The sequence below is a fragment of the Staurois parvus genome, unplaced genomic scaffold (genome assembly GCF_062004578.1).
Source record: "Staurois parvus isolate SC_StPar_1 unplaced genomic scaffold, SC_StPar_1.0 ptg001947l, whole genome shotgun sequence".
NCBI classification, from domain to species: Eukaryota; Metazoa; Chordata; class Amphibia; order Anura; family Ranidae; genus Staurois; species Staurois parvus.
The window spans coordinates 15,491-32,500 of NW_028319743.1; the positions used below are offsets into that span (position 1 = coordinate 15,491).

Here is a 17,010-nt window from a genome sequence, read left to right on the forward strand (position 1 = left end):
CCGTACTAAGCCGTGTGTCATATAAAAGATACCCTCAGCAGACCCCATCCAAACCACGCCTGCCAACACGTTTCGTCCCGCTCCCACCTTCACCACCATAGCTCACAGTAGGGCTCTAACTAGGTGTGTGACCTCCATAAATACAGTAAAACTCCACTGCAGCACACCGTACTAAGCCGTGAGTCATATAAAAGATACCCTTAGCAGACCCCATCCAAACCACGCCTCTCAACGCATTTCGCCCCACCCCCCAGGGCTCAGTCATGCCCCCAGATCCTCCGTGGTGTGTTTTATACAGGGGGTCTTCTATATATAAACCTTTTGAAGACCCCTTGTCGGTGCTACAGTACAAGAAGACTGATCACTCACCTGAGCAGAGGATCCCCTTGAACCTGGCGCAGGAGAAGTCGTCGCACTGGCAGTACGATCCGCTGATTCGCCCAAATTCGCTCTCATAGCAGGAGCACAGGCCGCAGATGCACCTCCCCCGCCCGTTGCACACGGTGTGGCTCTCCGACTCCCGGCAGGTGTTCAGAGACGAGCTGCTGCTGTCGTCGTCCTCTCCGCACTCGCACCGGACCCCCAGGAAGCCGGCGTCGCAGTTACAGACCCCGCAGGTGTACGTCCCGTTCCCGCTGCACTTCCCGCTGCCAGATTCCCCCCAGGTGGGAGCAGCCGCAGCTGCAGTTATAAGTCACCGTCACCTCCAGCGTGTCCCGGAAACCCACCGGCTTGATGGTGAAGGTGTGTGCCGGCCCCGGCGGGGGGCAGCTCCTCGCCTGGGCCGAAACTTCAAAGGACACCTAGAGGGAGACAGGGGTACATGGAGTCATAAGATGGACACCGGGGGAGGGGGGACCCAAAGGAATGGCAGAGATGGGACATAGGGGGACCCCAAGAGATAGAAGACATGGGACATAGGGGGAGATAGTAGAGATGGGACATAGGGGGAGGGGGAACCCCAAGAGATAGAAGATGGGGACATGGGGGGGAGGGGGGACTCCAAGAGATGGAAGACATGGGACATAGGGGGAGATAGTAGAGATGAGACATAGGGGGAGGAGGGACCCCAATAGATAGAAAACATGGGACAAAGAGGGAGGGGGACCCCAAGAGATAGACATGGGACAAAGGGGAGGGGGCCCCTCAAGAGATAGAAAACATGAAACAAAGGGGGAGGGGGGACCCCAAGAGACAGAAGGCATGGGACACAGGGGGACCCCAAGAGATAGAAGAGATGGGACATAGGAAGAGGGGGGACCCCAAGAGATAGAAGACATGGGACATAGGGGAGGGGGGACCCCAAGAGATGACAGAGATGAGAAATAGGGGTAGGGGGGACAAAAGATGGAAGAGATGGGAAATAGGGGAGGGGGGACCCAAAGGGACAGAAAAGAAGGGACATAGGGGGAGGGGGACCCCAAGAGACAGAAAAGATGGGACATAGGGGGAGGGGGACCCCAAGAAATAGAAGAGATAGGAAATAGGGGTAGGGGGGACGGGAGATGGAAGAGATGGAGAATAGGGGAGGGGGGACCCCAAGAGATAGAAGAGAAGGGACATAGGGGAGGGGGCACCCTAAGAGTTGAAGAGATGGGACATAAGGAGAGGGGAACCACAAGAGATAGAACATAGGGGGACCCCAAGAAATAGAAGAGATAGGGGATAGAAGAGATAGGACATGGGGGGACCCCAGGAGATAGAAAAGATGGGACACAGGGGAGGAGGGGACCCCAAGAGATAGGACAGAGGGAAGGGGGACCCCAAAAGATAAAAATGATAGGACATAGTGGAAGAGGACCCCAAGAGATAGATAAGATGGCATGGGGGACCCAAGAGAAAGAAGAGATGGGACATATGGGGAGGAGGGACCTCAAGAGATGGAAGAGACAGGACTGGGGGGGGGACCCCAGGAGATAGAAGAGATGGGACATGGGGGGGGGTGTTCATGCGATAGGAGGGGGAGTGGGGGAACCCCAAGAGATAGAGATAGGACATAGGGATGGGGGACCCCAAGAGACAGGAGAGATGGGACATAGGAGGAGGGGGGACCCCAAAAGATAGAAGAGATCGGACATAGGAGGAGGGGGGACCCTTTATATTTTACCAAAAAATGGAGTATTATATTGTGTTTTGTGCACTAAAACTCATTCAAGTGTCTTTTTTCCAAACAAATTGTGTTTGAAAATAACGTGTAACATAAAAAAAAAAAATGTCACCACCCACCATTTTATTCTGTTTGGGGGTTCTAAGTAATTTTCTATACAAAAAATGCAGTTTTTCCATGTATGTGAGAAGTGTCAGAACTGAGCCGGCCATGTCTGTCCTTCCTGCCATGACACGTCATTACGTAACAAGCCCCCGCCACCCGCGGATGAAGACCATTTCCTTGACTGCCACTGAACAGGACGAATAAAGTTTGATGTGACATTCTGTTTTATTTACATGACATAAGACGACCTGTCCCCCCCCCCCCCCCACACCCCGCCCTCACCCCCCCTCCTTTCATTTCACATGAACCTGAGAGTCACAATGAAGTTCCTTCAGGGAGGAGCGCGGCGCTGAGTCAGCAGATCTGTGAGAAGACGAATACTCATCACAAAACAGATCATCCGCCGCGTTCTGCCCGACGACAGGGCGTGTCACGGTGCGCAAAGGTGACTTCTATTTACCTTCAGACCAAAGTCTGCGCAATTCATGTATTCCGAGAGATTGTCCCGTATTGCTGAGAATCTCATTACTGCCCAACATACTGACTGCAGCACTGATCTGCACACGGCTGACGGAGGAGAATCACCAACAATGGAGCAATGTATACCGCACTAGGGGACATGGGGGGCACACAGGGAGCACTAGGGGACATGGGGGGCACACAGGGAGCACTAGGGGACATGGGGGGCACACAGGGAGCACTAGGGGACATGGGGGGGCACACAGGGAGCACTAGGGGACACGGGGGGGGCACAGGGAGCACTAGGGGACACGGGGGGGGCACAGGGAGCACTAGGGGACACGGGGGCACACAGGGAGCACTAGGGGACACGGGGGCACACAGGAAGCACTAGGGGACACGGGGGCACACAGGAAGCACTAGGGGACACGGGGGCACACAGGGAGCACTAGGGGACACGGGGGCACACAGGGAGCATTTGGGGGACACTGGGAAATGGGAGAACTTTGGGGGTACACAGGGAGCACTAGGAGACATGGGGGTACACAGGGAGCACTAGGAGACATGGGGGTACACAGGGAGCACTAGGAGACATGGGGGTACACAGGGAGCACTAGGAGACATGGGGGTACACAGGGAGCACTAGGAGACATGGGGGTACACAGGGAGCACTAGGAGACATGGGGGTACACAGGGAGCACTAGGAGACATGGGGGTACACAGGGAGCACTAGGAGACATGGGGGGTACACAGGGAGCACTAGGAGACATGGGGGGTACACGGGGAGCACTAGGAGACATGGGGGGGCACAAAGGGAGCACTAGGAGACATGGGGGGTACACAGGGAGCACTAGGGGACACGGGGGGCACACAGGGAGCACTAGGGGACACGGGGGTACACAGGGAGCACTAGGGGACACGGGGGTACACAGGAAGCACTAGGGGACACGGGGGTACACAGGGAGCACTAGGGGACACGGGGGGCACACAGGGAGCACTAGGGGACACGGGGGGCACACAGGGAGCACTAGGGGACACGGGGGTACACAGGGAGCACTAGGGGACACGGGGGGCACACAGGGAGCACTAGGGGACACGGGGGTACACAGGAAGCACTAGGGGACACGGGAGGTACACAGGGAGCTTTAGGGGACATGGGGGGTACACAGGAAGCACTAGGGGACACGGGGGGTACACAGGGAGCACTAGGGGACATGGGGGGTACACAGGGAGCACTAGGGGACATGGGGGGTACACAGGGAGCACTAGGGGACATGGGGGGTACACAGGGAGCACTACGGGACACGGGGGTACACAGGGAGCATTTGGGGGACACTGGGAAATGGGAGAACTTTGGAGACACACAGGGCAGACTAAGAAATATGGGGGCACACAGGGAGCACTAGGTGGCATGGGGGCACACAGGGAGCACTAGGAGACATGGGGGGGCACACAGGGAGCACTAGGGGACATGGGGGTACACAGGGAGCACTAGGAGACATGGGGGGCACACAGGGAGCACTAGGAGACGTGGGGGGCACACAGGGAGCACTAGGAGACGTGGGGGTACACAGGGAGCACTAGGAGACGTGGGGGTACACAGGGAGCACTAGGAGACATGGGGGGCCACAGGGTGAATTTGGGGACACGGGGCACACAGGGAGCACTAGGGGACATGGGGGTACACAGGGTGTATTTGGGGGCACACAGGGAGCACTAGGAGACACGGGGGGTACGCAGGGAGCACTAGGGGACATGGAGGGGTACGCAGGGAGCACTAGGAGACAAGGGGGCACGCAGGGAGCAGGAGGCATGAAGAGGTGCTTGGCAGGGACATCGCAGGCAGACAATGGCGGCACAGAGTGGTTTGGGTGGTTTGATTTGGGCGCGGTGGCGGATTGCTCGGACGCGATGTGGGAAGACATCAGACATGGGGGTCAGGGTGGTCTGATTTGGGCGTGGTGGCGGATTGCTCGGACGCGATGTGGGAAGACGTCAGCCATGGGGGGGCAGGGTGGTCTGATTTGGGCGCGGTGGCGGATTGCTCGGACGCGATGTGGGAAGACGTCAGCCATGGGGGCGCAGGGGGTCGTCCTCCCCACTCACCGTGTCCCCAATCATCAGCTCTCCACACTTCTTCAGCCCCGGATAGGACGCTCCATCCTGACACGTGGCGGTGAAGCTGAGCTCCAGGTCATCCGGGGTCTCCGAGACGGTTAATTCCACTTTGGAGCGAATATTCTGCAACACATCGAACTTCATTATTACATGAAACACCACAAAGTGATACAAAGAGATTCTGTCTGCGACTTCCCAGCAAGGATCTGCGATCCCGCCGGAGGGGCTTCAGGACGAACCCGGCCGAGGGGGACAGATTATAAATCAGAGACAAAAGAGGAGAGCGTGCCCCAACAGACCCCTCACTGTCTGCCTGCTGGAACCCCTCCCCCCCCCCCCGGGGCAATCAGCAGGTCACGGCTCAGGTGCAATAGGAAAACTTGACTTTGAGAAGTTTAAAGGTTCAGTTCAGTCACACGAGAAAAACTACTGATCCCTTCTATCATGTGACCAGAGGCTGCAGCCCAAACCAAGAACCACCAGGCTGAAGTACAGATGCAGGAACTCAGCACAGGGATGGTGGGAACCCCTCATAATGGGCACAGCGGGCGTACAGACCCGGGAACTCAGCACAGGGATGGTGGGAACCCCTCATAATGGGCACAGCGGGTGTACAGACCCGGGAACTCAGCACAGGGATGGTGGGAACCCCTCATAATGGGCACAGCAGGTGTACAGACCCGGGAACTCAGCACAGGGATGGTGGGAACCTCTCATAATGGGCACAGCGGGTGTACAGACCCAGGAACTCAGCACAGGGATGGTGGGAACCTCTCATAATGGGCACAGCAGGTGGGAGCTTAGTGCAGAGGGATTTGGAGGTTACACAGGAGGTAAATCCGAGAAGACAACATGAAGGAGGAGCCGCCCCAGCAGACTGACACCCCAGGCACCGGCCTTTGTGGCCTCACCGCAGGTCTGGGCTCGTCGATGAATCGTCACGGATCAATAATCATCTTCATTATAGAAAACATTACAAAGTACAAATCCAAATATAATAACATTTGTTAGTCAATCAGCCCGGCCGGGGGTGGGGGGAGGTGTGTGTGTGTGTGGGTGGGGGGAGGTGTGTGTGTGTGTGTGTGGGGGGGGGGGTAATCCTGTGATAAACACAAAGGAATCTGCCGGGGAATCAGCACATTTTTGTGGTTCCGCACATCTGGCCAGGTGGAGACATGAAGCCCCCCCCGGGGGCCCCTCCAATAACAAGGGTCCAGGGTAAGGCCCTAACACGTCCACAAGAGGTAAGGGCCACGTATGGACAGATGGGGTGAGGAGAGCAGGTAACTGGGGGGGGGGCAGGTGATGGGGTGGGAGACGGGTGATGGGGGGAGGCAGGTGATGAAGGGGTGGGAGACAGGTGATGGGGGGGGGGGGGGGGGAGGCAGGTGATGGGGGGGGGGGAGGCAGGTGATGGGGGAACAGACAGGTGATGGGGGGAGACAGGTGATGGGGGGGAGAGAGGTGATGGGGTGGACAGGTAATGGGGGGGAGACAGGAAGCAAGGACAGGGACAAATCTGTGTAGGTTGCAGGACGGCCGGGTCACGGTAGGGGGGTAACGATAGGGGGGGTCATGGTGGGGGGGTGGGGGGGGTCACTCACATTGTAGGCATTTACAATCAGCTGGAGGATGTTCTGGGAACTCTGATCCAAAATCTCCACCGTGGTTCCCGGAATCAGCGCCGTGAAATTCTGAGAAAATAAAAAACAGCAAATGGTGTAAAAATGTCAAACAAAAACCACCTACAAGGACGACCCCCCCCCCCCCCCCCCCGAGGACGACCCCCCCCCCCGCCGAGACGTCAGAAATGTCTGCTCTGGAATGTCCGACATGAAAACATCGACCCGGCACAGCCGAATATCTCCACAATGTACATAGAAAACCCTCAACGAGGTCACATGTCTCCCCACAACTGTCCACGTCCTTCTAATTGTTATCAGAGCGACTCTGAAACATCGATCAGGAGATGGAGAGATACAAAGTAACATTGTTTATAAACATCGATCAGACGGGAGATGGAGAGATACAAAGTAACATTGTTTATAAACATCGATCAGACGGGAGATGGAGATACAAAGTAACATTGTTTATAAACATCGATCAGACGGGAGATGGAGAGATACAAAGTAACATTGTTTATAAACATCGATCAGACGGGAGACAGAGAGATACAAAGTAACATTGTTCCTGTCAGCAGATCTCCTCTCACCTTGTACAGTAGATAATGATTTCTGGTGACGGCGAATATCAGGTTGATGTTGTTCTCGGATAGTTTCTCCCCCAGGAGAGCGAGAGACGGATAATCCTGACAGATGGGAAGATGGAGAAAGTCAGATCCCAGGAAAAGGTCACTAACAATATACATAAGTCACAGGGGTTCCCACCATCCCTGTGCTGAGTTCCCGGGCCTGTACACCCGCTGTGCCCATTATGAGGGGTTCCCACCATCCCTGTGCTGAGTTCCCGGGTCTGTACCCCTGCTGTGCCCATTATGAGGGGTTCCCACCATCCCTGTGCTGAGTTCCTGGGTCTGTACGCCCGCTGTCCCCATTATGAGGGGTTCCCACCATCCCTGTGCTGAGTTTCCGGGTCTGTACCCCTGCTGTGCCCATTATGAGGGGTTCCCACCACCCCTGTGCTATTCCCGGGTCTGTACACCCGCTGTGCCCATTATGAGGAGTTCCCACCATCCCTGTGCTGAGTTCCCGGGTCTGTACACCCGCTGTGCCCATTATGAGGGGTTCCCACCATCCCTGTGCTGAGTTCCCGGGTCTGTACACCCGCTGTGCCCATTATGAGGGGTTCCCACCATCCCTGTGCTGAGTTTTGGGTCTGTACCCCCGCCGTGCCCATTATGAGGGGTTCCCACCATCCCTGTGCTGAGTTCCTGGGTCTGTACGCCCGCTGTCCCCATTATGAGGGGATCCCACCATCCCTGTGCTGAGTTCCCGGGTCTGTACACCCGCTGTACCCATGAGGGGTTCCCACCATCCCTGTGCTGGCAGATCTTGGCTGCACCGGGATGGTTCTCACCAGCTGATTGGCTGCGCTGTACTCATTATTGGTGTCGAGGTGACAATGGCCATCATGCGGCTGCACCAATCCGGCCAGCTTCCCATCCAGTGCAACGTGGGGCACATCGTCGGTGGTGATGACCAGCAGGTGGGAGGCCTCCGTTCTCCAGCCGATCTTCTCCTGCGAGGGAAAACAGAGGAGATTCAGGATTAGTTCCGTCTCAGTTGTTTCCAGACGTTCAGGAAGAGGCTTTTCTCTGGGAACACAACAGCAGACGTCACATTAAATAAAAGGATCGCCCCACGGAGGTCACATGGTCCGGATTACAGCCGGTGACCCCGCAGACACCCGTCATCTCCAGTGCTTGGACATCAGAGGGAGTGACAGACGCACGAGGAGGAGAGTGGAGGACATTCACGTGGTGGATCCACACCGACTGCGCCTCAATGACTGAGCCTCAATGACTGCACCTCAATGACTGCGCTGCTCAATGACTGTGCCTCGATGACTGCGCTGCTCAATGACTGTGCCTCGATGACTGCGCCGCTCAATGACTGCGCCGCTCAATGACTGCGCTGCTCAATGACTGCGCTGCTCAATGACTGCGCTGCTCAATGACTGCGCTGCTCAATGACTGCGCTGCTCAATGACTGCGCTGCTCAATGACTGCGCTGCTCAATGACTGCGCCTCAATGACTGCGGTGCTCAATGACTGCGGTGCTCAATGACTGCGCCGCTCAACGACTGTGCCTCAATGACTGCGCTGCTCAATGACTGCGGTGCTCAATGACTGCGGTGCTCAATGACTGCGGTGCTCAATGACTGCGCCTCAATGACTGCGGTGCTCAATAACTGCGCCTCAATGACTGCGGTGCTCAATGACTGCGCCTCAATGACTGCGGTGCTCAATGACTGCGGCGCTCAATGACTGCGCTGCTCAATGACTGCGCTGCTCAATGACTGCGCTGCTCAATGACTGCGCTGCTCAATGACTGCGGTGCTCAATGACTGCGCCTCAATGACTGCGGTGCTCAATGACTGCGCCTCAATGACTGCGGTGCTCAATGACTGCGGTGCTCAATGACTGCGCCTCAATGACTGCGGTGCTCAATAACTGCGCCTCAATGACTGCGGTGCTCAATGACTGCGCCTCAATGACTGCGGTGCTCAATGACTGCGGCGCTCAATGACTGCGCTGCTCAATGACTGCGGTGCTCAATGACTGCGCCTCAATGACTGCGGTGCTCAATGACTGCGGTGCTCAATGACTGCGGTGCTCAATGACTGCGGTGCTCAATGACTGCGGTGCTCAATGACTGCGGTGCTCAATGACTGCGGTGCTCAATGACTGCGCTGCTCAATGACTGCGCTGCTCAATGACTGCGCTGCTCAATGACTGCGGTGCTCAATGACTGCGGCGCTCAATGACTGCGGCGCTCAATGACTGCGGCGCTCAATGACTGCGGCGCTCAATGACTGCGGAGCTCAATGACTGCGGCGCTCAATGACTGCGGCGCTCAATGACTGTGGTGCACCACTGATATCAACATGGGAGCACTATTTGTCCTATTACAACCGATAACGAGGCACTGATGCCGGGACATTTTCTACTCCCAATGGCTACAGTCCGGCCCCCCCAAAGTCTGAAGGACAGTAAATTGGCCCTTTGCTTAGAAAGTTTGGAGACCCCTGGTCTAGATGGATGGTGGGAGCTTTGCAACTTTTCCTGTCAACAAGTGGGTAGCTGGTTGCTAGGACCGCCCTGTGCTGTAGCAACCAACCAGCCCCCGTTAGCTTGAAAAGTAGGGCATCTCTTGCTCTCCAAGCGGCTGATCTCATCCCCCAGCTCTGCCCTGCAGTACAGATGACAGCAGCGGTGGGAGACACAGAGGACACACAGGCAGCTAAATGTCACGTCTGGATAGAACTGACCCGCTCCGGGTCCGGACTGCAGTCCACCATTTAGTGACGCCTGTCCTAGGAACATGGACGGTCTTTCTTCAGCTCGGCTGGGTAACATCTTGTCCAATCTCTGCCATCACTTTTCTTCTGTCATCGTTGACAGTTCCCATAAAGATGGACCAGCTTCTCGTGACACCATTTCTCATGGCTCAGACAGGCCATCATCCCAGTTTACGGTTTCAAGAATTGGGTTCCACCCTTTCGTGTCAAGGCTCTCTGCTGGGTCTGTTAGTACTTCTTGGGCTTTTCAGCATTAGGCAACTGTCTCCCAGATCTGCAAGCCCACCACCGGGTCTGCCGTTCACACCTTCTCCTAAAGTTCTACCAGGTGGATGTTCAGGTCTCATCTCATACCAGCTTTGGGCATAAGGTCCTTCAAGAGGCTCTTTGAGCGAAGGGCATTCTTTTCTCTTTGTCATTCCTGATGGTCCCCATAAAGATAAACCAGCTTCTCATTCCACGTTTTCCTGGTGGCTAAGACAGGTCCTCTTCTGAGTTTATGGTCTCAAAGATTGGATTCCACCCTTTTTAGGTTCTTTACTAGATCAGTGAGTGCTTCTTTGGCTTTTTGGCCTCAGGCAACTGTCTGAGGGATTTGCAAGGCCACCACCTGATCCTCTGTTCACACCATCTTCAAGTTCTACCACATGGATGTTCAGGCCTCATCTGATGCTAGATTTGGATGTAAGATCCTTCAGGCAGGCATTTTTTTTCTTTGTCATTCCTGATGTTCCCCATAAAAGTGAACCAGCTTCTCATTACACCATTTCTCAGTGGTTCATGTGGACCATCAGCTGAGTTTATGGCTTCAAGGATCAGGTTCCACCCTTTTCCTTCTAAGGATTTTTACTAGGTCTGTTAGTGCTTTTCAACATCAGACTCACGTTTAACAGATCTGAAAGGCCACCACCTGGTATCTTCATACCTTCTTTAAGTTCTAACAGGTGGACGTTCAGGTCTCATCTCATGACAGCTTTGGGAATAAGGTTCTTCGGGTGGCTCTTTTTGCTGGGGACATTCTTTTCTCTGTCATTCCTGATGGTCCCCATAAAGATGAACCAGCTTCTCATTCCACCCTTTCCTGGTGGCTCAGACAGGTTTGTCTTCTGAGTTTATGCCCTTAAAGATTGGATTCCACCCTTTCCTGGTAGGCTGTCCAGTAGGTCTGCGAGTGCTTCGTTAGCTTTTTGTCATTCCACCAGCTTCTCATTCCACTCTTTCCTGGTAGGCTGTCCAGTAGATCTGCGAGTGCTTTGTTAGCTTTTTGTCATTCCACCAGCTTTTGATTCCACCATTTCCTGGTAGGCTGTCCATTAGGTCTGCAAGTGCTTTGTTAGCTTTTTGTCATTCCACCAGCTTTTGATTCCACCATTTCTTGGTGGTTCATGTGGATCATCAGCTGAGTTTATGGCCTCAAGGACCAGGTTCTACCCTTTCCTTGTCAGGATTTTTAACAGGCCTGATAGTGCTTTTTGGACTTTTCATGACAGGCTCCCGTTTCCCAGATCTGCAAGGCCACCACCTGGTCCTCTGTTCACATGTTCTACTTGGATGTTGAGGCCTCAGCTGACGCAAGCTTCAGGCAGAAGGTTCAGGGGGCTCTTTCAGCTGCATGCAGACCCCTTTCTGTTGTTTGTTCCATAGGTCTGGTAGCCATTGTTTGCAGAGTTGCCCACCTCTCAGTTGGACGGCTTTTGGACATCATGAAGGTTTAACATTTCCTTTGTCCCTCAAGGAACAAGAAAGAAAATAGGATTTTTGTACGCCCCGTAAATTCCTTTTCTTGGAATCCATTGAAGGACATAGGCTCCGCCCCTCTGTGTTTATGTTCATGCTCTTAGTACTATTTCCTACAAAAACGAGCCACCGAGAAATGCTGAAAATTAGAACCCGGCTCACCTTCAGGAGGAACATTGGAAATGACAAATGGAAGAAAAAAAAAAAAAACGCCATCAGGAAATTGGTTAGACTTTTCCCAGCTGAGCAATGGACTCCAAGAAAAGGGATCTCAATACCTACAACTATCATGTCCAAAGTCTGGATCCTGTGTTTGGCTCCTCCTACTTTGTGAGCTGCACTACTTACCCAGCATCAGTGAAACAATTACCCCAAGAGCTGACAAGATTCTGAGATCTCTTTGTGACCTCTGACCTCCATATATTAATGCTGCGTACCCATGGGAGCCGACACTCAGGAATCTGATGGATCTTGTGTGACCTCTGACCTCCATATATTAATGCTGCATACCCATAGGAGCCGACACTCAGGAATCTGATGGATCTTGTCTGACCTCTGACCTCCATATATTAATGCTGCGTACCCATAGGAGCCGACACTCAGGAATCTGATGGATCTTGTGTGACCTCTGACCTCCATATATTAATGCTGCGTACCCATAGGAGCCGACACTCAGGAATCTGATGGATCTTGTGTGACCTCTGACCCCCATATATTAATGCTGCGTACCCATGGGAGCCGACACTCAGGAATCTGATGGATCTTGTGTGACCTCTGACCTCCATATATTAATGCTGCGTACCCATGGGAGCCGACACTCAGGAATCTGATGGATCTTGTGTGACCTCTGACCTCCATATATTAATGCTGCGTACCCATAGGAGCCGACACTCAGGAATCTGATGGATCTTGTCTGACCTCTGACCTCCATATATTAATGCTGCGTACCCATGGGAGCCGACACTCAGGAATCTGATGGATCTTGTGTGACCTCTGACCCCCATATATTAATGCTGCGTACCCATAGGAGCCGACACTCAGGAATCTGATGGATCTTGTGTGACCTCTGACCTCCATATATTATTGCTGTGTACCCATGGGAGCCGACACTCAGGAATCTCATGGATCTTGTGTGACCTCTGACCCCCATATATTAATGCTGCGTACCCATAGGAGCCGACACTCAGGAATCTCATGGATCTTGTGTGACCTCTGACCTCCATATATTAATGCTGCGTACCCTTAGGCGCTGACACTCAGGAATCTGGTGGATCTTATGTGACCTCTGACCTCCATATACAAATGCTGTGTACCCTTAGGAGCTGACACTCAGGAATCTGGTGGATCCTGTGTGACCTCTGACCCCCATATATTAGTTCTGTGTACCTGTAAGAGCCGATACTCATGAATCTGGTGGATGTTTGTGTGACCTCTAACCTCCACCTATTAATGCTGTGTACCCATGGAAGCCAACACTCAGGAATCTGGTAGGTCTGTGTGTGACCTTTGACCTCCATATACTATTGCAGTGTATCTGTAGGAGCGGTATTTGGTGGACCTTTGTGTGACCTCTGACCCCCATAGATTAATGCTGTGCACCTGTAGTAGCTGACACTCAGGAATCTGGCAGATCTTTGTGTTACCTTTGACCTCCTACTTAATAAAGCTGTGCACTCCCAGGAGCTGACATTGGGGAACTTAGGGGGTCTCTGTGTGACCTCTGACCTCCATATATTAAAGCCGTGTACTCCCAGGAGCCGACACTCAGGAATCTGTTAGTCTCTGTGTGACCTCTGACCTTCTATGTAATCAAGCCATGTGCTCCCAGGAGCCGACACTCAGGAACTTAGGGGGTCTCTGTGTGACCTCTGACCCCCATATATTAATGCCGTGTATTCCCAGGAGCCGACACTCAGGAACTTAGGGGGTCTCTGTGTGACCTCTGACCTCCATATATTATTGCTGTCTACTCCCAGGAGCTGACACTCAGGAATCTGGTGGGTCTGTGTGACCTCTGACCTCCATATATTAAAGCCGTGTACTCCCAGGAGCCGACACTCAGGAATCTGATGGATCTTGTGTGACCTCTGACCCCCATATATTAATGCTGCGTACCCATGGGAGCCGACACTCAGGAATCTCATGGATCTTGTGTGACCTCTGACCCCCATATATTAATGCTGCGTACCCATAGGAGCCGACACTCAGGAATCTGATGGATCTTGTGTGACCTCTGACCTCCATATATTAATGCTGCGTACCCATGGGAGCCGACACTCAGGAATCTGATGGATCTTGTGTGACCTCTGACCTCCATATATTAATGCTGCATACCCATAGGAGCCGACACTCAGGAATCTGATGGATCTTGTGTGACCTCTGACCTCCATATATTAATGCTGCGTACCCATGGGAGCCGACACTCAGGAATCTGATGGATCTTGTGTGACCTCTGACCTCCATATATTAATGCTGCGTACCCATGGGAGCCGACACTCAGGAATCTGATGGATCTTGTGTGACCTCTGACCTCCATATATTATTGCTGCGTACCCATGGGAGCCGACACTCAGGAATCTGATGGATCTTGTGTGACCTCTGACCTCCATATATTATTGCTGTGTACCCATGGGAGCCGACACTCAGGAATCTGATGGATCTTGTGTGACCTCTGACCCCCATATATTAATGCTGCGTACCCATAGGAGCCGACACTCAGGAATCTCATGGATCTTGTGTGACCTCTGACCTCCATATATTAATGCTGCGTACCCTTAGGCGCTGACACTCAGGAATCTGGTGGATCTTATGTGACCTCTGACCTCCATATACAAATGCTGTGTACCCTTAGGAGCTGACACTCAGGAATCTGGTGGATCCTGTGTGACCTCTGACCCCCATATATTAGTTCTGTGTACCTGTAAGAGCCGATACTCATGAATCTGGTGGATGTTTGTGTGACCTCTAACCTCCACCTATTAATGCTGTGTACCCATGGAAGCCAACACTCAGGAATCTGGTAGGTCTGTGTGTGACCTTTGACCTCCATATACTATTGCAGTGTATCTGTAGGAGCTGACACTCCGGTATTTGGTGGACCTTTGTGTGACCTCTGACCCCCATAGATTAATGCTGTGCACCTGTAGTAGCTGACACTCAGGAATCTGGCAGATCTTTGTGTTACCTTTGACCTCCTACTTAATAAAGCTGTGCACTCCCAGGAGCTGACATTGGGGAACTTAGGGGGTCTCTGTGTGACCTCTGACCTCCATATATTAAAGCCGTGTACTCCCAGGAGCCGACACTCAGGAATCTGTTAGTCTCTGTGTGACCTCTGACCTTCTATGTAATCAAGCCATGTGCTCCCAGGAGCCGACACTCAGGAACTTAGGGGGTCTCTGTGTGACCTCTGACCCCCATATATTAATGCCGTGTATTCCCAGGAGCCGACACTCAGGAACTTAGGGGGTCTCTGTGTGACCTCTGACCTCCATATATTATTGCTGTCTACTCCCAGGAGCTGACACTCAGGAATCTGGTGGGTCTGTGTGACCTCTGACCTCCATATATTAAAGCCGTGTACTCCCAGGAGCCGACACTCAGGAATCTGTTGGTCTGTGTGACCTCTGACCTTCTATGTAATCAAGCCATGTGCTCCCAGGAGCCGACACTCAGGAACTTAGGGGGTCTCTGTGTGACCTCTGACCCCCATATATTAATGCAGTGTACTCCCAGGAGCTGACACTCGGGAATCTGGCGGGTCTCTGTGTGACCTCTGACCCCCACATATTAATGCCGTGTACTCCCAGGAGCTGACACTCGGGAATCTGGCGGGTCTCTGTGTGACCTCTGACCCCCACATATTAATGCCGTGTGCTCCCAGAAGCCCACTCAGGAATCCGGCCGCAGTCAGCACTTGGAGCGTGTTCATCCAGGGGAATGTGCCAGATAGAGATGACAGATTCCCATCCCGGTCACTGAACTCTGCAACCCTGATCACCGGATTGCACGCAACGGGGGACGCGGCACAGCGGGGGGGGACGAGGGAGGCACAGCGGGGGGACGCGGGCGGCACAGCGGGGGGACGAGTGCGGCACAGCGGGGGGATCGGTGCAGGGAAGGGATTCGGCAGATCTGGCTACAGTCCACCGATGTCACACAATCTGTGAACAATCAACACAAACGCTCCGCGTGATGAGGAACGGGCGCCAAGGTTCCCATAAGAAGCATCGGCTCAGCTGCAGGCAGCTGCTCTCCTCTCCTCTCCTCTCCCGCCGGCTGCCAAATCCAATGAACTCCGTCCTGAAGGGAGAGACCGTCATCAGGAACAGCTGCTGAAAAGGGGAACTCCGGCCAAACCATTCCATACACAGTCACATGCAGGATGATGATGCACACCCAGCACACTGCGGGGGGAGGGGGTGGGGATGAGGGTTCAATGCAGGGTGGGGATGAGGGTGCAATGCAGGGTGGGGATGAGGGTGCAATGCAGGGTGGGGATGAGGGTGAGGGTGCACTGCAGAGTGGGGGTGCAGATGAGGGTGCACTGCAGGGTGGGGGTGCGGATGACGGTGCAATGCAGGGTGGGGGTGCGGATGAGGGTGCACTGCAGGGTGGGGGTGCGGATGAGGGTGCAATGCAGGGTGGGGGAGGGGATGAGGGCGCAATGCAGGGTGGGGGAGGGGATGAGGGCGCAATGCAGGGTGGGGGAGGGGATGAGGGCGCACTGCAGGGTGGGGGTGCGGGCGCACTGCAGGGTGGGGGTGCGGGCGCACTGCAGGGTGGGGGTGCGGGCGCACTGCAGGGTGGGGGAGGGGATGAGGGCGCACTGCAGGGTGGGGGAGGGGATGAGGGCGCACTGCAGGGTGGGGGAGGGGATGAGGGCGCACTGCAGGGTGGGGGAGGGGATGAGGGCGCACTGCAGGGTGGGGATGAGGGTGCACTGCAGGGTGGGGGAGGGGATGAGGGCGCACTGCAGGGTGGGGATGAGGGCGCAACGCAGGGTGGGGATGAGGGCGCAACGCAGGGTGGGGGTGGGGATCAGGGTGCACCACCACTATTCACAAGCACGGCTCTGCTGCTTCCTGTGTCCCAAACCTTCGCACTGAACTCTAGATGAGATTCAGAACAAGGTCCTCCCGGGGATCTCCAGCCTTCCCCCAGTGCCTGAAATATGTTAGACTGGCAGCACTGTGCAGTGAGTCACAGTATGGAACCTCCCTCTCCCAGTCTGATTGGATCGTGCTTTGCTGGGCTGTTTGCCTTCCTCTGGATCAACTGTGGGTGTAGGATTAGAACTTTTTTTTATTTTTTTATGGTTGAACTGGATGGACTTTTGTCTTTTTTCAGCCAGACTAACTATGTATATATATACAGATGAAACTCCAACAATGAGAATCTGGTGCATTCATTCATTCATTCATTTTCAGAGCAGCAACTTAAAAGGTGACACTAATATATGAGACTCATTCCATGCAAAGCAAGATAGTTCCAGCCGTGATTTG

General features: G+C 54.0%; 1 protein-coding gene across 1 annotated transcript in view; it reads right to left on the reverse strand.

The window, feature by feature from the left end:
- Nucleotides 1–361: 361 nt before the first annotated feature.
- LOC149433171 (integrin beta-5-like) overlaps nt 362–17,010 on the reverse strand; it is a 29,932-nt gene continuing 13,283 nt past the window's right edge. The window contains 6 exon segments of the mRNA XM_089664563.1: nt 362–661; nt 663–803; nt 4,778–4,912; nt 6,394–6,483; nt 7,002–7,097; nt 7,826–7,987. Coding sequence (XP_089520689.1) covers nt 362–661; nt 663–803; nt 4,778–4,912; nt 6,394–6,483; nt 7,002–7,097; nt 7,826–7,987 — 924 coding nt within the window.